General features: G+C 39.6%; 1 protein-coding gene across 3 annotated transcripts; it reads left to right on the top strand.

Annotated features, from left to right (window-relative positions):
• Window positions 1-7,718: 7,718 nt before the first annotated feature.
• LOC127434879 (peroxisomal succinyl-coenzyme A thioesterase-like) lies at window positions 7,719-24,129 on the top strand. 3 transcript variants are annotated; one of them, XM_051687924.1, is made up of 12 exons: window positions 7,826-8,113; window positions 8,754-8,827; window positions 9,086-9,288; window positions 9,464-9,563; window positions 10,174-10,364; window positions 12,062-12,225; window positions 12,416-12,535; window positions 12,636-12,718; window positions 13,018-13,111; window positions 13,209-13,289; window positions 22,834-22,975; window positions 23,119-24,129. In XM_051687924.1, the coding sequence occupies exons 2-12, from the start codon at window positions 8,811-8,813 to the stop codon at window positions 23,247-23,249; spliced, it is 1,326 nt and encodes a 441-aa protein (XP_051543884.1). In that variant the 5' UTR covers window positions 7,826-8,113; window positions 8,754-8,810; the 3' UTR covers window positions 23,250-24,129. The 3 variants fall into 3 exon arrangements, with proteins under 3 accessions (XP_051543886.1, XP_051543884.1, XP_051543885.1); XM_051687925.1 differs by having other exon boundaries at window positions 8,750-8,827; XM_051687926.1 differs by lacking the exons at window positions 22,834-22,975; window positions 23,119-24,129 and adding an exon at window positions 13,838-14,080 and having other exon boundaries at window positions 7,719-8,113.
• Window positions 24,130-25,356: the final 1,227 nt, after the last annotated feature.

Below are 25,356 nucleotides of genomic sequence, written 5' to 3'. Positions count from 1 at the left end.
ATGAACAAATTGCCATTTTGCATTGAGTACATAATCAATCAGTGTTCAAAACAATGTCCTTACCTTACCCTGATTCACTACGGTAAGTCTGTTTTTTTTTTCTTCTGAACTCAATATCATCATTTTATTTCAGTTTTATCATCAAAATTGTGTTTATGTAAATAAATTAATTAAAACTTTAATGAAATTAAAGTATAACAATAATTTTCAACATGAAATTGTATTATTTTTATCAAATGAAGTGAATTTATAACCTCACAGCACAATCCTAAATACAACATTGGAGTTATTTTTGTCAAATAAAGTGTTGCATAATAGAGCATCATAGATGTGAAATATTAATACAGTTACTATTGATTTATTATTATTAGTAGCAGTAGCAGAATAACAGTGAATATTACATACAGTAACTATACAGTAGTGATCTATTTCTGTCATACTTTTTCATTTAAATTGAGCTTTTATTTTGAAGTGTTTCTGTGTAGTTAGACCAAGGAGCTCTGACATTAGCTGTGTCTCATTTCGAAGGCTGCACGCTAGGTAGGACCCGTCCTTTGAGGGCTGCAGTATACCGAGCATCCTCCTTTAAACAAGCCTCGTTTAAACGAGACATCTTCGTAGGATAAATGGAAACAGAACGTATCATGGCTGCTATGACAGCACGTCACTCTTTAACAAGTGCGAGCGCTTTGAGTGAGAAGGGAACAAAGTCCCTTCGGAATGTATGAGGTAAATTTTAGGAGAGTTATAATGATGTAAAGAGAAAAGAAAATAGATTTTACAGTTGTACTTTTAGTCTAATACTTTATTTTAATTATATATTAATATAATTATACATATTATATACTCTGCACCCATCTACTGAGGTTCTTCAACTTGGGAATTAACATTACTTGTGTTTGAACATCATATTTACATGCAAATTGGCGTCATTTTTTTTTAGACATTTCCGTTGAAGCAAAGAATTGTGGGTTGTGAGTGCCCACGAAGGATACACCTCATGCATCCTCCAAATTCCCGTGAAAGAAGGTTGCATTCGAAGGCTGCATTCAAAGTGTCCTACTCGCTTTTATGAAACGAGACAGCCTCGATGACGTATACGGCCGACAAATGCCACCTCTGGAGGATGCAGCCTACCAAACGAGACACAGCCATTATGATGGCAGATTCCCAGTCCAGAAAAGCCAGTCGCCGTGAATCACAGTAATTATGGCCCTGTCCCAATACCCACACTTGTGGTCTTGGCCACTTGAGTGTGCGTGCAAACCACAGGAAGTAAGTGTTCAAGACTGTCCCATGTCTAAAACATGCCAGTGCACTTAACCCACACTAAATCCACACTAGGCTAAATATATCCCAGAGTTCATCACGATCTGGAGCCACACCCCGCCTACCCGAGCAATCTGTGTTTTTCGCCATGATGACGGCAAGGGAAGCTTTTCAACATAAGTTATTTATTATAATCAGATAGTGAAACTTAAGTGAAGCATATATTTATTTTAGTAAAAATGAAAGTATTCAACATTATATAATGTGTTTGGGATGACTTAATATCAGCATCATAATTACAAAATATTATTTATGTGTATATTTATATACATCTTTGTTATACTTCTCATCCAGTAATCACCTTACTTAGTTTGGAGTGGTGGTGCCATAGTGGACTAAAGCACTGAACTAGCAAGCAGAATGTTGTTAGTTCAATCCCCACAGCCACCACCACTGTGTCCTTGAGCAAGGCACTTAACTCCAGGTTGCTCCAGGGGGATTGTCCCTGTAATAAGGGCACTGTAAGTTGCTTTGGACAAAAGCATCTGCCAAATGCATAAATGTAAACATAGTTTGACAAAACCGCAACTCGTCAGTGAAGAGCACTTTTTGCCAGTCCTGTCTGGTCCAGCGAAGGTGGGTTTGTGCCCATAGGCGACATTGTTGCTGGTGATGTCTGGTAAGGACCTGCCTACAAGCCCTCAGTCCAGCCTCTCTCAGCCTATTGCAGACAGTCTGAGCACTGATGGAGGGATTGTACATTCCTGGTGTAACTCGGGCAGTTGTTGTTGCCATCCTGTACCTGTCCCGTAGGTGTGATATTTGGATGTACTGATCCTGTGCAGGTGTTGTTACATGTGGTCTGCCACTGCGAGGATGATAAGCTGTCCTTCCTGTCTCCCTGTAGCGCTGTCTTAGGCGTCTCACATTACGGACATTGCAATTTATTGCCCTGGCCACATCTGCAGTCCTCATGCCTCCAAGGCATGTTCACGCAGATGAGCAGGGCCCCTGGGCATCTTTCTTTTGAGTCAGTAGAAAGGTCTCTTTAGTGTCCTAAGTTTTTATAACTGTGACCTTAATTGCCTACCGTCTGTAAGCTGTTAGTGTCTTAATGACCGTTCCACAGGTGTATGTTCATTCATATGATTACTCATAAATGTACCTTGTATGCCAATTTCAAACATTTTTGTTGAAAAAAGACATTTATATTGACTGTTAGTGTTTGCACAAGGGTCAATTTATTTGAATTAGGATTTTGTACAGAATTAATGGGTATTTATCTTTATTCAAACATTCTAATCCTAATTTTAAATTTTTTTTAATACAAAATAACACATTACACATACTGGTCTGGGCTTCACTACAATGTAAATGCATCTGCTCTGCGCTGTCTGCTTTGCCACACTTAGATTTTGATAGCTGACGGCTAAATAAAACAGACTGTGTGTCTAAGAAGTAGGCTCAGGGTCAATATTTCTGAAATAAACAACCAATATTTCTCTGGCATGCGTAGATTGTCGAACCCATGCCTACTCAGATGAAAGCTGGCACGAAGCCCTGTCTAGGCCCTGCCCTGACTAGTATGCTTTGTGTCACAGGGATTCTTTAGTCAGGTTGTTTAATGAGAGAGAGATAATATGTTATAACTAAGTTCTTAGTTTTCATGGAAAAGGAGGAAGTGGGAGATGGAGAGATCTAACTCAAAATGGGCTTTATTTCCCACACTTTCACAGACTCAAAAATCACACTTTTCAGTGTACACACTCAATAATGCTTTTCAGCACAACAGAAATATTGCACGCTGGAACACTCTGCTCCGTGCAGCTCTCTCCTCCTCACTGGCACCTGGCTCACTCATAAAAGCCCGTCTCCACTCTCACTGCAATGACAAACAGCTGTTAGACAATCACTGCCAGGTGATTGCCAATCCTTACTGTTCTCATCTCCTGATCTCGCTCTCCATTCACAAACCGTCGCTCAATCAAGTCCCCACTACCACATACCCCCATCGCCCGACTCAGCCATCTGGCCTACCCAGTACTCACCCCACCCCCTTCCATTTCTGGAGAGAAAGTCCACGACAGCCATCTGCATCCCCGGTCTGTGGACCACCTCAAACTTAAAAGGCTGAAGAGCCAGATATCACCGGGTGATCCGCGCATTGATATCCTTCATGTGATGGAGCCATTGGAGCGGGCCGTGGTCCGAACAGAGGGTGCCTATCCCAGGAGGTAGTACCGAAGGGTGAGGACCACCCACTTGATGGCCAGACACTCCTTCTCTCTTGCCGAAAGCTTACGGCTGATATAGAGCACCGGGCGCTTCTCTCCCTCAACCACCTAGGACAACACAGCTCCCAACCCCCTGTCCGACATGTCAGTCTGTACAACAAAAGGGAGAGAAAAATCAGGAGCATGTAACAACGGCCCACCACAAAGTGCAGCTTTCACCTGCATAAAAGCCTCTTGGCATGGCTCCGACCACTGGACTGGGTCTGGGGCTCCTTTTTTAGTGGGATCAGTCAGCGGGCAGGTGACGTCTGAATAACCCAAGTGGAACCCCAGATACCATACCTGTCCCCATCCAATTGCGCACTTCTTAGGGTTTGCTGTGAGTCCCGCCTGTCGCAGTGACCTCAGAACTGCCCCCAGATGCTGCATTGCCACTGCCAGTCATGACTGAATATAATGATATCATCCAGGTAGCCAGCGGCAAAAGCAGAGTGCGGTCTGAGGACTTGGTCCATAAGGTGCTGAAACGTAGCTGGGGCCCCAAACAAACCGAACGGAAGGGCCACGAATTGGTGCAAGCCAAACGGTGTGGAGAAGGCCGTTTTCTCACGGGACATTGGTGTTAAGGGGATCTGCCAATAAACCTTCGTTAAATCCAGTGTCGAATAAAAGTGAACCACGCCCAACCAATTGAGCAGTTCATCAATACGAGGCATTGGTTACACGTCAAATTTAGACACTGCATTGACTTTTCTATAATCCACAAAGAACCGGACCGAACCGTCGCTCTTGGGAACCAGCACCACCGGGTTGGCCCAGTCACTGTGGGATTCTTCTATTACCCCCATATCGAGCATGGCCTTTAATTCTTCTCAAGCTACTTTTTTGTTTTGTGCTCAGGTAATCGGTAGAGACAACTGCGCACCACTACCTCTGAAGTTGTATAAATATGGTGTTTTATGAGGTTCGTACGACCAGGAAGGGGCAAGAACACGTCCAATAATTCTCTTTGACAAACGAAAAAGCTAATAAATGTGTTGTAGTCTTTTCTTGTTTATGCTTATTTTTTTTTCTATTTAAAAAACAAACTATCAAAACGTACACAGACCCACCTTTTTTGAGCTCGGCCTGTAGCTTTATCCTTCTCATAACAACACACACAAAATGTTAAATAATACAAAATATGTATTTGAAATGTATTATTATAACCATATTAAAAATGTGTTTTTACATTAACATTAATAATAATATATAATAAATAGTATAAACAACCCTCAACGGTCATGTTGGAGAAAGAATCACCACTGGCTAGTAAATGTTTGTTTTTACTCACCAGACTTTTGACGACATGCAAGCGTAATGCAACTGAAAAAGATATTAAACAAACCGAGATAGGGGACCTCTTCATATATATGACTTCATGCAATATAGTATATGGTACATTTTATTTTTATATTTCCCCTTGTCATTTTAATCACATTTTAGCTCTTTAAAAACTGACAAATTTCACATTCTATCAATTTTTACAATGTCATTAAATTGCATTTTTAACAATGATACAAGCTGATGTCACTGTTTGAAATTTCATACACATTTTCAGCAAAAAAATTCACAAGGTTGGAACCTAATAATGAAAACTAGGACTGTCACGATTATGAAATTTGGCTTATGATTAATTGTCAAACAATAATTGTGATTATGATGTTTAATTGCCTGTTTTAGGTCTCATGAATATGATGATTAATTATCATACAAACTTTCACTATGTGTGCTTCATGCGCATAAAGTAATTGAACCTAATTTAGCTTGGGTCATATAATAAAATAAGGGTATATGATATGATACAATAAAATATAATATAAAAGTATAAATGATAAAATAATTAAAATAATATTCTGATTACCAAAATATTTCTTAATAACTAAAATATATACAGGTGCTGGTCATATAATTAGAATATCATCAAAAAGTTGATTTATTTCACTAATTCCATTCAAAAAGTGAAACTTGTATATTATATTCATTCATTACACACAGACTGATATATTTCAAATGTTTATTTCTTTTAATTTTGATGATTATAACTGACAACTAAGGAAAATCCCAAATTCAGTATCACAGAAAATTAGAATATTGTGAAAAGGTTCAATATTGAAGACACCTGGTGCCACACTCTAATCAGCTAATTAACTCAAAACACCTGCAAAGGCCTTTAAATGGTCTCTCAGTCTAGTTCTGTACGCTACACAATCATGGGGAAGACTGCTGACTTGACAGTTGTCCAAAAGACGACCATTGACACGTTGAACAAGGAGGGCAAGACACAAAAGGTCATTGCAAAAGAGGCTGGCTGTTCACAGAGCTCTGTGTCCAAGCACATTAATAGAGAGGCGAAGGGAAGGAAAAGATGTGGTAGAAAAAAGTGTACAAGCAATAGGGATAACCGCACTCTGGAGAGGATTGTGAAACAAAACCCATTCAAAAATGTGGGGGAGAACCACTACGCACAGACGTATGCAAGACATGGGTTTCAGCTGTCGCATTCCTTGTGTCAAGCCACTCTTGAACAACAGACAGCGTCTGAAGCGTCTCCCTGGGCTAAAGACAAAAAGGACTGGACTGCTGCTGAGTGGTCCAAAGTTATGTTCTCTGATGAAAGTAAATTTTGCATTTCCTTTGGAAATCAGGGTCCCAGAGTCTGGAGGAAGAGAGGAGAGGCACACAATCCACGTTGCTTGAGGTGCAGTGTAAAGTTTCCACAGTCAGTGATGGTTTGGGGTGCCATGTCATCTGCTGGTGTTGGTCCACTGTGTTTTCTGAGGTCCAAGGTCAACGCAGCCGTATACCAGGAAGTTTTAGAGCACTTCATGCTTCCTGCTGCTGACCAACTTTATGGAGATGCAGATTTCATTTTCCAACAGGACTTGGCACCTGCACACAGTGCCAAAGCAACCAGTATCTGGTTTAAGGACCATGGTATCCCTGTTCTTAATTGGCCAGCAAACTCGCCTGACCTTAACCCCATAGAAAATCTATGGGGTATTGTGAAGAGGAAGATGCGATATGCCAGACCCAACAATGCAGAAGAGCTGAAGGCCACTATCAGAGCAACCTGGGCTCTCATAACACCTGAGCAGTGCCACAGACTGATCGACTCCATGCCACGCCGCATTGCTGCAGTAATTCAGGCAAAAGGAGCCCCAACTAAGTATTGAGTGCTGTACATGCTCATACTTTTCATGTTCATACTTTTCAGTTGGCCAAGATTTCTAAAAATCCTTTCTTTGTATTGGTCTTAAGTAATATTCTAATTTTCTGAGATACTGAATTTGGGATTTTCCTTAGTTGTCAGTTATAATCATCAAAATTAAAAGAAATAAACATTTGAAATATATCAGTCTGTGTGTAATGAATGAATATAATATACAAGTTTCACTTTTTGAATGGAATTAGTGAAATAAATCAACTTTTTGATGATATTCTAATTATATGACCAGCGCCTGTATATCTCTGATATGTCAGATTTAGTCTTGGTCCATTTTACTTTTTCACAATGTTTTTTATTTATTTTGTTTTGAAATCCAGCCAACATGTATAGCTTTTATATTTAATTCTTAAATGCCTTAAATTCTTCACTTTCATACATTATTTTAAGGCTCTCTTATTAACTCACGAGCCCGTATTTCTCATGAAGGTAGACTTTGAGATTCTGTTTCTTGCATTTGATTACACTTCGTGAATGAACCCGCAGTGACAACGGACATTTGCCATTACAATGTCGTTAAATCAAAGTGAAACTAGAGCGCTTTGTGTTCATTATTAAATTAATAAGTTTATACCTCGTTTATATTTTCGCGAGAGTTTGGCGCGAGCCTCTGTAGACGGCGCGCACATCAAAGCACTTGAGAAGCTGTTAATCTTCTCGAGCTCTCAAGAGTGCTACGTAGTGAATGACGTCGGCGGAGGGGTTTCTTGAGACTCTCGGAGTTCAACCAATGTCTCTCTAGCAATTCAGTCCACTGTCGACCATCCTTGGAACGCACTAGGGTGGCTATTTCCAATCATGACAGTTGAGCTCCTATCTTTTTGAATGGAGAAAGACCAAAATCTCAAAAACGGTTGGTCAATATTACGATCAAAGAGCATATTTCAAATCATCAGTAAAATCGGACAACACTGGAATCATTAATTTTGATAATTTACCTTATATTAAAAATAAAATAAAAAACCCGCAATTTTCCCGGCTCGTATAGCTAGTGCGCATGCACGTTGTAAAGTTGATTGACAGGCGATGTCTGTATCTAAAAGGTGATTGGCTCTTTTAACTGTAAGGTGGGACTTCCTTTGTACATGACCGTTGGGCGCTCAGAGCTCCTTGGTTGATCGCTCCAATGGCTCCCATTTATTTGAATAGAAGTGGCCCATTTCTGCTAAATATTCTCTGGTTCAACTGAACGAGACAGAAACGCGCCATAGCAGATCCTCGTGTCTCTGGCGCTCTCCAGTGGCTCAACTGAAAAGCGCAATTTGTCACATTTTTGGAGTGACTGGCTTACCGTAGAACTGGGCTGGAGGGCGAGTAAACGTGGAATGGAATGACTTTTGTTGTGGTAAGAATGTGCTGCTCATGTTTTCATTTATGTATAATAACAGTGCGGAGACATTCACACGTTTTCTTTAAGATTAATTATTGTTACACAACGTGGTGGTGATACTAGTTGAGTAATTATTGCTAAACAAGTAACATCAGTCTCCCCTTCAAAACATGTCGACACAAATTATTACTTTTAAACTATGCATCTTAATATAAAGACATGGGAGGTAATACGTCGTGTCCTCTATAGGGGTCTAAACGACCTTTGCTGCTGTACACTCAGAAACGTGTCAAAAGGTAACATTTCGTCATCAGCATTATACATGTGCAGTGCAGCATTGCTCATAATAACAAATAATTTGACATCCTAATTGCTAACTGTACCTTACTGACACAACCTAATTTCCTAAAGGTGAGCTTGGAATCTGTTGAGTTGAAGTATAATACGCTGTTCTGAACATTTTCCTTTCGTTGGGCTTGACACAGATAATTACTTTTAACTCGTATGTTCTTTACAGTTTTCATTTAGGGTTTTTTTTTCTACTGTGGTGACATGTTTTCGGGAGATGAAGACAATCACTACCACTGAACATCTGGTTTGTTGGTTTGTTTGTTTGTTTGTTTGTTCGTTCGTTTGTTTCTGTCTGACAGTCTAGGATCAGAGTCTGATATCTGAAACTTAAAACAGGAGAAACATCTTCACGGACTATATCATGTTGGCTGATGTGAGGTACACTTATTTCTTCAGATACCACAGTAAAAGCTATAAGTTACTATTTTATTGCAGGAACAATAACTGTAGCATATGGTATTTTGTCGGAAACTATGGTTGCCATGGTAACTTTTTTAAGGGGTTGATAATATATGTAAACTGAAAGACCAATATATCTACCAAGATTAGTAATCTCAACAGCCAATAACCCTGTCCGCTTGTCTGGCTTCATAATTTTTCATTCATTTTTCAATCTCTTAAATAAACTCTCTCTAGGACACTGAGCATTGAGACAGGGACATGTCCAATTCTGTCTGTGCATCCCACTCGAGGACTGGTAGATGAGAAGTTTCAGATTGTCGTAATGAGTTTGTTGCCAAATCAAGAGGTGACGCTTCATTCTATACATCTGTCAGAAGACAAGGACTTCTGGGAGGCGTTTGGACACTATAAGAGTGATGAACATGGAACAGTGACAGGTGTTATTTGTTGATTAGAGACTTAAGAAAGTTTTGGCTGGGTTTTTCCAGTAGGCCACCTCAATCGCTGAATTCACAAACTTCTCTTTACAGCAGAGTGAACAATGATCCAAAGACATAAAATGAAACATTTTGTTGGAATGATATGATGTATATCCTGTTGTTTGAAATTTAGTGGCCAAAGATGAAAGTTTAGGAGGCACTTATGAAGGAACGGAACCAATGGGGTTGCTGTGGAGCATGAGACCTGTGCCAGGAAGTCGAAGTGGACTCCGGTATATTAGGCCAGGGTTTCTCAAACCTTTCTGAACCAAGAACCTATTTCATAATCCCAAACTGTTCCCCACACTCTATGCATTTGCAGAAAATGTATAGCAAATATACAAAATTGGCTATGACAAAAAGTGGTGGGGACATGTTCTATCCATCCCTACCGCAAATTATGCATATGTTTCTATTTAACAAAAATCAATCTTTAAAACTGAGGTTTGTAACTTTTTCAGTGTTAAAATACTTTTATCTATCCCAGCTTTATATGCAGAGACAACTATAAGTAAGCCATTCATAGGTTAATTTTCATGGAAACCATAAATACTGTGTCTCTGTGGTGATATGAGAATGTGTCCTATGTTTGTTTTGAGCGACTTGCTTAGACAATGGTGTGAGTTGGGAGCGGGACTGTCTCTTTGTTTGATCAACGGCAGATGAGGGGCGTATTCAGAAAGCTGTTTTGAAAACATGTTTATTTTTGCAATTCCATTCGATGGCGCAGAAATTACATACTTCAGCTTTAATGTAGGACCTGATTATTGGGTTTTTCAAAGGGATTCGCAAATTGGCTATTACAATATAGCTTCCTCTTCCACTCCACTATCTTTGTTCCAGGTTGCGGAAGAGGGACATCCTCACACCGATCGTAGTTCACATTTCAGTATATGATGGGTACCTAAATCAAGGTTTCAACCAGAAAACAGCACTGGCAACCATTGTCACAGAGCGCTGGTACATGGCACCAGGTGTGCAGAGGGTGGACATCAGGGAGAATGGAGTACGTGGAACATTATTCCTGCCTCCAGGTACATACGTTAAACTAGATAGGTAAAGTTTGTCAACAAACTGGGTTGTTGTCTTGACAGTCTGAAAGTTTAAACTAGTTTTCAAAGTTTTAAGATTGATTGTTATACAGACATTTCAGTAAGACAAGGCACTAGCTAGATAGATAGATAGGTAGGTAGATAGTCAAGTAAACTGTCAGAAAGGCCACATCCACACTAATACATTTTCATTTGAAAATGCATCTTTTTCTCTAAGTTTTGGCCTTCTGTCCACACTGAGACACCGTTTTTGTCCAGCGGAAACTGAGCTTTTTGAAAATCCTCTCCCAAGTGGATTTGAAAACGACATCTTTGCGTTGTAGTGTGGACAGGTGAAACGGAGATATCTCAAAACTATGAACTAGGGGCCTGGGTAGCTCAGTGGTAAAAGACACTAGCTACCACCCCTGGAGTTCCCTAGTTCGAATCCCAGGTAGATTCACATGGGGTAACCACCTCGTGGTCGCTATAATGTGGTTCGTTCTCGGTGGGGCGCGTGGTGAGTTGAGCGTGGATGCCGCGGTGGATGGTGTGAAGCCTCCACACGCGCTATGTCTCCGTGGCAATGCACTCAACAAACCATGTGATGAGATGCGCGGGTTGACGGTCTCAGACGCGGAGGCAACTGAGATTCGTCCTCCGCCACCTAGATTGAGGCGAATCACTACGCGACCACAAGGACTTAAAAAAAAAAAAAAGCACGTTGGGAATTGGGCATTCCAAATTGGGAGAAAAAGGGAAAAAAAAAAAAAAACTATAAACTAAAACTGTGTTGTCATGTGACACACTCATGTGATCCATTCAACCCAAAACAATCAAAACAGCGGCCCATGTTGTTGTGGCGTTGTTGTTCATGATATTCACTCTGATTGCGATGTTAAAGATAAATGTTACTTTGTACAACCTTTAAATTACATTCCTTCAAAGGCGAAGGGAAGTGTCCGGTGACAGAACATGAGGACGATTGCATTTCAGACCGTACATGGAACGGCGTTTTTTAAAATAAATTTTTAGCATGCACAGTAAGGGGATTTAAGAGTTTTCATACGTTTATGTGTGGACGAAAAACTTTTGGAAAACACTTGAAAATGCCAGTGTGGACAGAGAGCGTTTTGAAAATGAAATCGCCATTTTCAAGTGTATCCGGGTTAATGTGGACGTAGCCAGAGAGAGCTACTGAAAGCAGATCAAAGGCCTTTTGTGAGTTTGTTTACATTTGAATTTTTTGACAGTTGGAGTTTGAAGTAACAAGCATTCCATTGGTCTGTTTCAACGTTCCATCAATGTCAGTCTATGGGATTTATTTTTATTTTTGATTGGGCTGTCCGAAGACTGTTAGTCAGATCAGTTAGAAAAGACATAGCACACTATTACAGAACAGTCTAAAGGACTGTACCAGTTTTGCTGGATGTAACTTGAAAGCTGTAGTAGGAGTTAAGTGTTGGACATTGTGGTCACGGTTTAGGGTTTTTTAAAAAGCACTAAACCAAGGCTGTAGAATAAAAGTGTGTTGGTTTCGTACAGCCAACATAATTAAGATTTCATCACTCAGAACAATGCAGGTTAAATTTGACCGATGCTTTCCAAGTTATCCTTAGGGGTCTGTTTCTATCAGATCATCTGTCTTGTATCAAAGAAGTTTTGTAAATTGCTTGAATGTTTTTTTGTGCGTGTTGTAGGCCCAGGACCGTACCCCGGAGTTCTGGACCTGTGGGGAGGAGGTGGAGGTTTGGTCGAGTATCGTTCTGCACTGCTTGCATCTCATGGCTTTGCATCACTTGCACTAGAGTATCTCGCCCCAGATGAGCTGAAAACGACGGATGTTGACTCCACTTACTTTGAGGTAATTAATTCTCCCAAATGTGAATCAACTTTGACGGATCATCATTGATGATCTAGCATAGTTATTAGCAGCCTTTATTGTTTCATTTGTTACCTGTGTGCAAGGTGTGTTTCCAGAGGAACTCTATTTAAAACTCTCCTTACAATCTTATTGATCTTACGTGTTGTGTGTGTATACACGTCTCTTGTAGGAAGCATACCAGATCCTGCAGAATAATCCAAAGGTACAGAGGAATCGTCTGGCCATGCTTGGGTTGTCATTTGGAAGTGCAATCACACTCACTATGGTGGCCTACTCTAAAGTCATCAAGGTTTGTGTGACCTACACACATTTATCTACATTTTGAATGTAGCCTTTTGGTATATATATATTTGGTGTTCGATTGGATCACTCTTTTAATTGTCTTGTAGCCACAGTGCTGTGTGTGCATTAGTGGGAGTCACGTGGTTCCTGTTGATAAATCCCTCTTTGAAGTCTTTGAGGTGATTAAAAAGTGAGTAGACATCAAAACATCATTATTAATATATAGCTTGATTCAAAGCAGCTTTAAATTATTTGCACATTTGTTCTTGATCTGTAATGTTTTGCTGATTACAGTCAATGCAGATTCACAGTTTGACACCTGTTCAAATTCCAGCAATGCCTTTTTTTCCCCCAATCTTTACCTGGATTTTAATTTCAGGTCTGTCAACAACAAATTTGTTTGCTGACATAGGCAATGCTTTTCCTTTCTAAAAAAAATGTGCATGCCAAGGTGGCTAAAAATTATTTTAATTATTGGGTGTATTGCAGGAATATGAGTAAGATACGTGTGAATGAGGACAACCATGTCATCCAGAGAGACCTAATCTTGCCCATTCCCTCAGACCCGACGCTCAAAATTGACGTGAGTAAAACATTGACATGGATTCCTTGATATAGGCCTATAGAATTTTTTTTTTTTTTTTTTTTGCAATGTAATTTGTTTGTTAAAATGCACACAGGTTGGGAGAATAAAGTGTCCAGTTTTGTTGGTGAACGCTGGTGATGATCAAAACTGGCCTACAGTGGAGTCTGCTGAAGATGTGAGTCATATATCATTCTATGTTGTTACATTGAACATATTACTAGTTATTAGAAATAGACATATAAGCAATATTTGTGAGAAATATTTACACCTTCCCGTGTAATCGGTTATTGGTTCTTTAATATTACGTTTACTGACAAAGTTAGGCGTGCCCCAAAACAAAGTTGAAGACAAATTGTGCAACTTGTCAGATTTCAAAAGAGTTCCAATTTTAAATTGCATTAAATAAGTGAAGAGCCTTGGACTTGTGTATATATTTCAAGGTTAAATAAATGTTTTGTTCACTATTTGCAATAATATTCTCGTACAGCAGGTTAGTGGTGAATGATTTAGTTATTACTGTGTCTAAAAGTAATAAGAAAAAAACAATTATACAATATAACAAAAATAAATGAAATAAAACAATCATTTAAAAATCGGTTTTCAGACACTTACACTAACACTTAGACTAAACATTGTTTAGTATGGTGAAGATTTAAAGGATTAGTTTTCTCATAACTTACCCTCATGCAATCCCAAATGTTTATGGCTTTCTTTCTTCTGCAGAACACAAACAAAGATTTTCAGAAGAATACCTCAGCTCTGTATTTCCATATAATGCAAATCAACAGGGTCCAAAACTTTGAAGCTCCAAAAACCACATAAAGGCAACATAAAAGTAATTCATGTGACTCCAGTGATTTAATCCATGTCTAATTGGTTTTGGGAGAGAACAGACCAAAATGAAACTCCTTTTCACTGCACATCTTGACTTCTGCAGTCTCCTTGGCGATCAAGATTTCAAGCATTGATTACTCGATCACCAGAGAATCATGACAGCGAGCAAACACTGAATGTGGTACATGTGACAGTGAATAGCAGCAAATAGACTACGTGAACTTAGGGCTGGGTTGTTTTCAGATTTTTCAGATTAATTCGAATTCGCGTTTTGACGCGATTAAAATAAATACATTTAAATCAAGATTTTGCTAAAAATATTGCTGTAGTTAGATACGTTGTAAATCCATCAAAGGCTGAATAAGGAAGAGAAAAATAATTCATAGCGCTTGTCTTAATGCCGCTCACAATCTGATTAGCTGCACGTGTGTGGCATGCTCCAAATAAACGTGACACGGAGACTGATATAAAAGACAGTGGTATTATTACCAGTACGATTGTACACAGTGTGATTGTAGCTCAGCTTCGTCCATCATGCAGGTATACAGCGGCTTAAGACCATAACTGGCCTCGCCGTGCGCATGTTGATGAACGGTCTCCTTTCTTTTTACCCATAAAAAAGCGTTAGTTACGTGACAGTTACGGGCACTTCATTCCAAATCATGGACAGGCTATATATGGGAGAATCAAACATCTGCCACTTTTATTACCATGATGATTCAGATAGATCGCTAATTATTTATTTGTTCTGTGACGTGTTTCAAGTGTACTGCATCTATAGTCAACATTTGGCAAGTGATCATTTTGACAAACTTTGCTAGTTGAATTATAATGATAAATTATTTCATAATGCTGCTCTGCTCGGCGTGAACTGCTAGAGGGCACGTCTCTATGCGTTGCGAGCTCCGACACAACATAGTAGTGTTTTGTTTGTTTTGTTCACAATTCTTATGTTTTTTGTCTTGGATGTTGTCTGCCTTATTGTCTACGTCAGACAAACACTTTTGGACATTGGTTCAGCAATTTCACACCGTAAACCGGACTTCAAATTTCTCAATGCCGACCCGCTGTTTACAAACACGCAAGCGGAGCCCTTTGTCTGGGCAGCACGGCCGCGGAAACGCAAAAGGAAAAGGGGAAACAGAGCCGGCGTTCTCATCAGAGTAAGACGCCGCGCAAATCGACCCCCGCTACCCACTATTCTACTGGCAAATGTTCAGTATCTGGATAACAAGCTCTGCGAGCTGAAAGCGCGGATCTCTTTCCAACGAGATACAAGGGACTGCTGCATTATCTGCCTTACAGAAACTTGGATGTCTGTGGAGATTCCAGACTCAGCCATTGAACCCGCGGGGTTCTCCGTGCACCAAGCGGACAGAGTGAAAGACCTCTCAGGTAAAAGCAGAGGAGGTGGTGTATGTTTTATGATCAACAAATCCTGGTGTGATCAGAGGAACGTACATTCTATCAAGTCTTTCTGCTCTCCTGATCTGGAATTTCTCATGCTTCTGTGTCGACCATTCTGGCTACCGAGGGAATTCACAGCGGTCATTATCACAGCTGTGTACATCCCCCCACAAGCCGACACAGACCGGGCACTCAAGGAACTGTATGGGACTATAAGTGAGCAGGAAATCGTGCACCCTGAGGCCGCGTTCATTGTGACCGGGGACTTTAATAAAGCCAGTTTAAAATCAGTCGCACCAAAATACCACCAGCACATTAGTTTCAACACACGAGGGGACCGGGTTTTGGACCATTGCTACTCTCCCTTCCGGGATGGCTACAAATCCCTCCCCCGCCCACCATTTGGCAAATCGGATCACTCTTCTGTTCTGCTTCTGCCCGCTTACAGGCAGAAACTGAAACAGGAAGCACCCACCCTCAGAACGATCCAGTGCTGGTCGGACCAATCAGATTCCATGCTACAAGACTGTTTTGATCACACGGATTGGGAGATGTTCCGGTCCGCCTCTGATGACGACATCGAGCTTAACGCTGATAGCGTAATGTGTTTCATCAAAAAGTGCGTGGAGGACGTGGTTCCGACCAGAACAATAAGGATCTATCCGAATCAGAATCCATGGATAAATAATGATGTTCGCGCGGCACTTAATGTGCGGACCTCCGCTTTTAATTCCGGGAACGCGGAGGAGCATAAACAAGCCAGTTATCAGAACAGCAAAACGTCAGTACAGGAGCAAGATTGAAGGACAGTTTAACACCACCAACTCTAGAAGCATGTGGCTGGGAATTAACATCATCACGGACTTTAAAGGGAATAAAAACTCCGCCATGAACACCGCTGCCTCTCTCCCGGATGAGCTAAATACTTTTTATGCTCGTTTCGAGGGAAATAACACCGCCCTTGCGGAGAGAGCTCTCGTGGCTGAAGCTACAGAGGTTAGTTCACTCTCCGTCTCTGTAGCGGATGTAACCCGATCCTTCCGATGGCTGAATATCCGCAAAGCCGCGGGCCCAGACGGCATTCCGGGCCGCGTCATCAGAGCGTGCGCGAACCAGCTGGCTGATGTTTTTACGGACATTTTCAACCTTTCCCTCTCTTTGTCTGTAGTCCCCACATGCTTTAAAACATCCACCATTGTGCCTGTTCCAAAACAATTAAAAATAACTTGCTTAAATGACTGGCGTCCTGTTGCTCTGACCCCCATCATCAGCAAATGCTTTGAGAGACTAATCAGAGATTACATCTGCTCTGTGCTGCCTCTATCTCTAGACCCATTGCAGTTTGCTTACCGCAACAACCGCTCCACTAATGATGCCATTGCATCTACAATACACACTGCTCTCTCCCACCTGGAAAAAAAAGAACACTTATGTGAGAATGCTGTTTGTAGACTACAGCTCAGCAATCAACACCATAGTGCCCTCCAAGCTAGATGAGAAACTCCGGGCTCTGGGCTTAAACAGCTCGCTGTGCAGCTGGATCCTGGACTTCCTGTCAAGCAGACGCCAGGTGGTTAGAATGGGCAGCAACATCTCCTCATCACTGACCCTCAACACTGGAGCCCCGCAGGGCTGTGTTCTCAGCCCACTACTGTATTCCCTGTACACACATGACTGTGGCAACACATAGCTCCAATGCCATCATTAAGTTTGCTGATGACACGACGGTGGTAGGTCTGATCACTGACAATGATGAAACAGCCTACAGAGAGGAGGTGCACACTCTGACACACTGGTGTCAGGAGCACAACCTCTCCCTCAACGTCAGTAAGACAAAGGAGCTTGTGGTGGACTTCAGAAGAAAAGACAGAGAACACAGCCCCATCACCATCAATGGAGCACCGGTGGAGAGAGTCAGCAGCTTCAAGTTCCTGGGTGTCCACATCACTGAGGAACTCACATGGTCCATCCACACTGAAGTCGTTGTGAAGAAGGCTCATCAGCGCCTCTTCTTCCTGAGACGGCTGAGGAAGTTTGGAATGCACTGCCACATCCTCACACGGTTCTACACCTGCACTGTAGAGAGCATCCTGACTGGCTGCATCCCCGCCTGGTATGGCAATAGCACTGCCCACAACCGCAAAGCACTGCAAAGGGTGGTGCGAACTGCCAGACACATCATCGGAGGTGAGCTTCTCTCCCTCCAGGAAATATATACAAGGCGGTGTGTGAAAAAAGCTCGGAGGATCATCAGAGACTCCAGCCACCCGAGCCATGGGCTGTTCTCACTGCTACCATCAGGTAGGCGGTATCGCAGCATCAGGACCCGCACCAGCCGACTCCATGATAGCTTATTCCCCCAAACAATCAGACTTCTGAACTCTTGATCTCCCACGATCAAAATACATCAGCACTGCACTTTATTACCCTTACTCTTATATCTCATACCGGACTGTCATAAATTATATTATTATTATTATATTATGTTCTCTCTTAACAACTGACTATCAACCGACAGCCTGAATGTCAATACAGTACAATACTGTACATTCTATATATACTTTTTTATATATTTTTATTTTTTATTTTGATTGAATAATGTGTATCTATGTAGTGCATATTGTATACTGTACAGTGTATGTTATTATTTGTATATTGTTGAGTGTAATTGTGTGTATATCAGATGTTTAAATTGTGCTGTGTTAATTTGATGTTATTGTAAATTGGTACTGTCTCATCACTGTCACGACTGCTATGTTGATCGGAACTGCACCCAAGAATTTCACACACCATTGCACTTGTGTATATGGCTGTGTGACAATAAAGTGATTTGAAATCTGCAGGGGTTTATGAATATACAGTTGAAGTCAGAAGTTTACATACACCTTAGCCGAATACCTTTAAACTCGGTGTTTCACAATTCCTGGCATTTAATCATAGAAAACATTCCCTGTCTTAGGTCAGTTAGGATCACTATTTTAAGAATGTGAAATGTCAGAATAATAGTAAAGAGAAAAATTTATTTCAGCTTTTATTTCTTTCATCACATTCCCAGTGGGTCAGAAGTTTACATACACTTTGTTGGTATTTGGTAGCATTGCCTTTAAATTGTTTAACTTGGGTCAAACTTTTTGGGTAGCCTTCCATAAGCTTCTCACAATAACTTTTTAAGTTTTGCCCACAAATTCTCTACCAGATTGAGGTCAGGGCTTAGTGATGGTCACCCCAATACCTTGACTTTGTTGTCCTTAAGCCATTTTGCCACAACTTTGGAGGTATGCTTGGGGTCATTGTCCATTTGGAAGACCCATTTGCGACCGAGCTTTAACTTCCTGGCTGATGTCTTGAGATAATTTTCCTTCCTCATGATTCCATCTATTTTGTGAAGTGCACCAGTCCCTCCTGCAGCAAAGCACCCCCAAAACATGATGCTGCCACCCCCATGCTTCACGGTTGAGATGGTATTCTTCGGCTTGCAACCCTTTTTCCTCCAAACAGTAAAATTTTTGTTTCATCAGACCAGAAGTCATTTCTCCAAAAAGTGAGATCTTTGTCCCCATGTGCACTTGCAAACTGTAGTCTGGCTTTTTTATGGCGGTTTTGGAGCAGTGGCTTCTTCCTTGCTGAGCAGCCTTTCAGGTTATGTCGATATAGGACTTGTTTTACTGTAGATATAGATACTTATCTACCTGTTTCCTCCAGCATCTTCACAAGGTAAGCTGTTGTTCTGGGATTGTTTTTTATTTACTTTTCGCATCAAAATACGTTCATCTCTAGAAGACAGAATGCGTCTCCTTCCTGAGCAGTATGATGGCTGCATGGTGTTTATACTTGCGTACTATTGTTTGTACAGATGAATGTGGTACCTTCAGGCATTTGGAAATTGCTTCCAAGGATGAACCAGACTTGTGGAGGTCCACAATTTTGTTTCTGATGTCTTGGCTGATTTTTTTTTATTTTGCCATGATGTCAAGCAAAGAGGCACTGAGTTTGAAGGTAGGCCTTAAAATATATCCACAGGTACACCTCCAATTCAGTATACCACCTATCAGAAGCTAATTGCCTAAAGGCTTGACATCATTTTCTGGAATTTTCCAAGCTGCTTAAAAGGCACAGTTAACTTCTGACCCACTGGAATTGTGATGTAGTCAATTAAAAGTGAAACAATCTGTCTGTAAACAGTTGTTGGAAAAATTACTTGTGTCATGCACGATTTGCAAAAACTGTAGTTTGCTAATATGAAATCTGTGGAGTGGTTGAAAAATGACTTTTAATGACTTCAGCCTAAGTGTATGTATACTTCTGACTTCAACTGTACCACTGAGATAGATATATATACATACAGTACTGTGCAAAAGTTTTAGGCACTAAAGATGTTTCACAAAAACATTTGTCTTAAGATGGTTATTTATATCTTCAGCTTTAGTTTGTTAGTAGGAAAAATACATTTTAGACTCCCAAACATTCCTTTTGCAAATAGAAAAGATTAGAATAGAAGAACAGGAAACCCTGCAACAGATGGCATGGCCCCACAGAGCCCCCAACTGAATATTGAGTCAGTCTGGGATTACAAGAGACAGAAGCAATTGAGACTAAATAGATAGAAGAACTGTGGCAAATTCTCCAAGAAGCTTGGTACATCCTGTCTGCCAACACCCAAGAAAAACTGTATCCAGGTGTACCTAGGAGTATTGGGGCTGTTTTAAAAGCAAAGGTGGTCACACCAAATATTGATTTAGCTTTTTTGTGTTTAATAGACTTTGGATGATGTTAATTGATAAATGAAAACTATTTATGGCATTATTTTTGAAGACATCCTCACTTTGCAACATTTTTCACATGTGCCTAAAACTTTTGCACAGTACTGTGTATATATATGTGTGTGTGTGTGTATGTATGTATGTATGTGTGTGTGTGCGTGTGTGTGTATATATATATATATATATATAACTGGATCGCTGATGCAACATTAAACTGCCAGCAGGAGGTGAAGCCACTGGAAGTGTTCGAGCGGCCATCTTGGTATGCCCAAACTGCCATAGAGCATCAATTACTGACAGGCAAAAACACCCCCGTTTCACTGTCTCCGACCTGCAGATACGACACAGTTGCCTTTCGCCCTCTAGTGACAGTCATGTTTAATTTGCTCATTATGGTTAATATTCGTTATGAGGGAGACGATATACGTGGATCACGATGTAAGAGTCTAAAATGCCCGGGATTTGCCTGTCTTCATATTGAAATGCTTGCTGTTGTCATAAATGGATACATGTCATAAAATACATGTTCGTTTGCCATTTAAACCTAGTGTATCAGTTTAATTAGAACCAGCTTTGCTTTGCGTGTCTCCCTCAGGCTCTGTGCTTGAAGGAGAGAGAGTGCACGCTCTTATTCAAGTGACTGCGAGAAAAAGGCACTTTTTGATGAAAACATGAAACAAGTAGCTCTGAACAAACACTTCGATGTTCACAATAAATAAGTCTGAAAATGTCTGTTTGTATCTTGCCTCAGTTTCAATTAACTTGTTTACATTCTGCTGATCTGTTCACATAAGTTTGTTAGAGGTGGATACTGTTTGATATAGATATACATAACTCGCTCATGCTTTCAAGAAACAGGAAAAATTCCTGACTTTAAATAAATAATTACATGTGTTGGACTTTTGCATTGTCTCAATGGAATATACACACAAATTGTTTGATATACAATGAGTACTTTCTAGCTAAACTTGATCATTTATAGATACTGATTTCTAGATAACTATCTAGATAGACTTTATATAAAATGAATACACTGGCTGATAATTATTTTGCAGTTTTCTTATTCTGTTATTTCTGAACATCTGGATTTGTTAGATTTTAATCTATTTTACATTTACACTCTGTTGACAACTTACCCCTGTGGTGCATTTGTACATTTTTCTTGCACACCTTTGTTTCCTATAATGAAAAGAACTTGGATTTCTCTAACCAGGTTGCCTTGCATTCTAATAAAGAACATACAATTTGAATCATGTTGGAGTACATTTAAAGTGGAAAAAAATCAAATAGTGAATCGTACATAACTTTGAAAAATAAATATTTTTGACATACCGCCCAGCCCTACATGAACTTTGTGTTATTCTGTTATCAACTATTTCAAACCGGTTGAGTGAGGATCTAAGTGACGTGAGGAAACAGATCCATTATTGTTATTACTCTTGATGATCTGTGAAATGTGAGTAGCCTAATGTTATAATACAGTTAACTGTTTGAAATTAAGTTATTTTATTAAAGGGGCACTCAGTAACTTTTGTCTTTGTGTCATCTTGGACTTACACTGACACCTAGTGGCTTGGATGCAGCATCATTTAAAATCAATAGTTTTCAGTTTCAGATGCCATTGTAGAAATGTAGTATTCACAATCAGCCATGATTACTTTAATCAGTGAGTGAAAGTGTCAAATAACAGGACGGTTACTGAGATTAAGTGAGTAGTATTCGGCTGGTCATGTGATTCTAACATGGCAGCCCCCATGTGCGGACCCTCTCCATGTAGAATAAAACAGCTTTTATAATGTTACTGATATGACTGGGATCTTTATTTTAATGTGAGTGCTCATGATTTCCTATATATATTGCAAAATTACAATTCAAGTCTTTAGGAGTTTAACTTTTTAATGAGGAAAAAATTACTGAGTGTACCTTTAATATAAGCACAAATTGTTAGACGTGAAAGACACGGATGTTAAGGTTGCAGTGACACGTGGCAATCTATAATGTGTTACTTTGTTAAAAACTAAATGAAATTGATAAAAAAGTGATCAAACTTATGTTAATGTATGAGCTGTAATTGTTGCAGACATTAGGATACCAATAAATAAATACTTTTTGCCAAGAACTATTCTTTTTTATTATTTATTTATTTTTTTGCCTTTTTTTTTTGCCTTTTTATTTTTTTACCGTAACATAAACCACGAGTAACTCGGGTACTGTTTTGACAAGTAACCGACTAGCAGAAATCAGTAGTTGTGCAACCCCTAGCGTCAAGTGCTGGGAAATAAAATTGAGCTTGAAATCATGATCCTGCCTAGAGACTGCAATGGCAAGATATAAACTGAAAAAGGAGTTACATTTTCATCTGGTCTCACCCAAAACCGATTAGATCACTTCAGAAGACATGGATTAAATCACAGGAGTCGTATGGATTAATGCTGCCTTTTATGTGCTTTTTGGAGCTTCAAAGTTTTGCATTGTATGGACCTACAGAGCCAAGATATTCTTCTAAAAATCATCATTTGTATTCTGCAGTAGAGTAAATGATGAGAGAATTTTCATTTTTTTTTAAAAAGCTGATATAACATGCAACACAATATTAAATTGTTTACAGCTATGTTCAATTGTTAGAGCAGTAAATTAGGAAGTTTAGTGTTCCATTCTCACCCATGATTCAAAGATCTGACATGAACTGGATTCTTGATGTTGACCTTTTACACCCAGATGGAGATGATGATGGAGATAGCAGGAAATCGGCACTTGTTGGAGGTCCTGACATATCCTGGTGCGGGTCATCTAATCGAACCTCCTTACACACCTCACTTCCGTTCCACTAACTTCATCCTGCAAGAAATTAAAAAAAAAGGTATGCATGCTTAAAGTCCTTTTTCCCCAGTGGATGTGTCCTCTTCCAATGTTGATATTTATACATTTTTACTGTATCTGTGTGATTGTGTGCATGTATCAGTGTGAGTAAACATCTGAACATGTGTGTTATTGTTTCTTCAGTTGTCATGCTGTGGGGTGGACAGACTAAACCGCATGCATATGCACAAGAGGACGCATGGGAGAAGATTTTATCATTTCTACAGAAACACCTCTATTTCAGTTCAAACTCTGCTGTAAAGGCCAAACTCTAGTTGTGTCATTACAATTGTCATATGAGTTCAACTTTATTACAAGTGTCTTTAAATGCAACATTAATATTGATCGTGTTTATGAGCACTTTGGATATGTTGCTACTTCTCACTTTGGTGTTTATAGAGAATGGACAATAAGCATTACTTTTTATGTAATACCTTTTGTAATAGAATGTAAGGATAGTAGAATACATTGAACTGATTATGCATTTAATTTTGTATGTGAATTTACTGAATCCTTATTTCTTAGTCATGAGAACAGTAACGAAAGGCCTTACAAACATAGTTGAAGTTTGTTGGTCAAGATACCAAATACTTTTTCAAGGATACAGGTATTTTGTACTTTTTTTAAAAACTAGTGCCAAATGGAATAGTTTTAACTGCAAATGTTATAAAATGGATTAAACAGGTTTTTCATAAATCTGGAACGTAATTGTGAAGGCCAGTAATTCATATGAATGCTGCATAATTTAAACAAGGAAAAGTGTTTGTGCAGTTGACCTGAAATCAATCAAATTTGTAGTAATTATTTTAATGATTTTGTAATATAATACATTTATTAACAGTTTTGTTTTTCTTTCCACATTTTGTCTCTATTAGATCTTATGATCAAATTAATTGTTGGAATTTTGAACAATAAAACTGAAGAGGGCACCATAAAGGAGACATTTACAGTTATTGGACTATTGTTTAAAAGTCTGACAGACTTGATGAAGCAACAAAGAAATGAGGCTTAAATGAACGTTTGTGCTACTTCTAACGGGGAGTTCAAATTGTAATAGTAATTTTTCATGTTATTAATGTCCTGACTATACACTGTGATCAGTTGAATGCCACTTTGGTGAATAAAAGTACCAATTTCTTTCCATAAGAGCAAAATGTGTACATTATTCCAAACTTTTGGCTGCCACTGTGTGTATATACACCGATCAGCCACAACATTAAAACCACCTGTCTAATATTGTGTAGGTCCCCCTCATGCCACCAAAACTGTGGCAACCTGCCTCTCAGAATTGCATTCTGAGATGAAATTCTTCTCACCGCGATTGTACAGAGCAGTTATCTGAGTTTCCGTAGACTTTGTCAGTTCGAACCATTCTGGCCATTCTCTGTTGACCTCTCTCATCAACAAGCCATTCTGTCCACAGAACTGCTTCACCGGATGTTTTTTTGTTTTTGACACCATTTGGAGTAAATTCTAGAGACTGTTTTGTGTGAAAATCCCAGGAGATCAGCAGTTACAGAAAAACTCAAACCAGCTCATCTGGCACCAACAATCATGCCATGCTCCAGATCACATTTGTCCCCATTTTGATGGTTGATGTGAACTAATTGAAGCTCCTGACCCGTATCTGAATGATGTTTTGCACTGCACTGCTGCCACACGACTGACTGATTAGGTAATCGCATGGATGATTGTTGGTGCCAGAGGGGCTGGTTTGAGTATTTCTGTAACTGCTGATCTCCTGGGATTTTCACACACAACAGTCTCTAGATTTTACTCAGAATGGTGCCAAAAACAAAAAACATCCAGTAAGCGGCAGTTCTGCAGACGGAAATGCCTTTTTGTTGAGAGAGGTCAACAGAGAATGGCCAGACTGGTTCGAACTGACAAAGTCTACGGTAACTCAGATAACTGCTCTGTACAATTGTGGTGAGAAGAATATAATCTCAGAATGCTACTCAGAGAAGCTGTTTTGGTGGCACGCGAGGGACCTACACAATATTAAGTAGGTGGTTTTAATGTTGTGACTGATCTGTGTGTGTGTGTGTGTATGTATGTATGTATGTATGTATGTACACACACACACACACACATATATATATATATATATATATATATATATATATATATATATATATATATATATATATATATATATATATATACACACACATACATACACGTTTATAAGTCAACATTTTTATAGTATGAATGTTGGTATGTTAGTTAACTTGATAGTTCACCTAAAAATGAAAATATTCTCATAATTTACTCACCTTCATGCCATCCCAGATGTGTATAACTTTCTTTTTTCTGCTGAAGACAAAATATTATTATTTAGAAAAAAATATCTCCACTCTGTGGATGAGAGACAGATCAATA

Source organism: Myxocyprinus asiaticus, chromosome 45 (genome assembly GCF_019703515.2).
Source record: "Myxocyprinus asiaticus isolate MX2 ecotype Aquarium Trade chromosome 45, UBuf_Myxa_2, whole genome shotgun sequence".
NCBI lineage: Eukaryota > Metazoa > Chordata > Actinopteri > Cypriniformes > Catostomidae > Myxocyprinus > Myxocyprinus asiaticus.
Note: the sequence above shows the minus strand (reverse complement) of the source record. Positions and strands in the feature narration are given on the sequence as shown.

Excerpts from the sequence above, each read along its gene's own strand:
- LOC127434879 (XM_051687924.1), top strand. Across the intron at positions 12,719-13,017 it reads GTCTTTGAGGTGATTAAAAA|GAATATGAGTAAGATACGTG; the intron begins GTGAGTAGACAT and ends GGTGTATTGCAG. Across the intron at positions 22,976-23,118 it reads GCAAGAAATTAAAAAAAAAG|TTGTCATGCTGTGGGGTGGA; the intron begins GTATGCATGCTT and ends TTGTTTCTTCAG.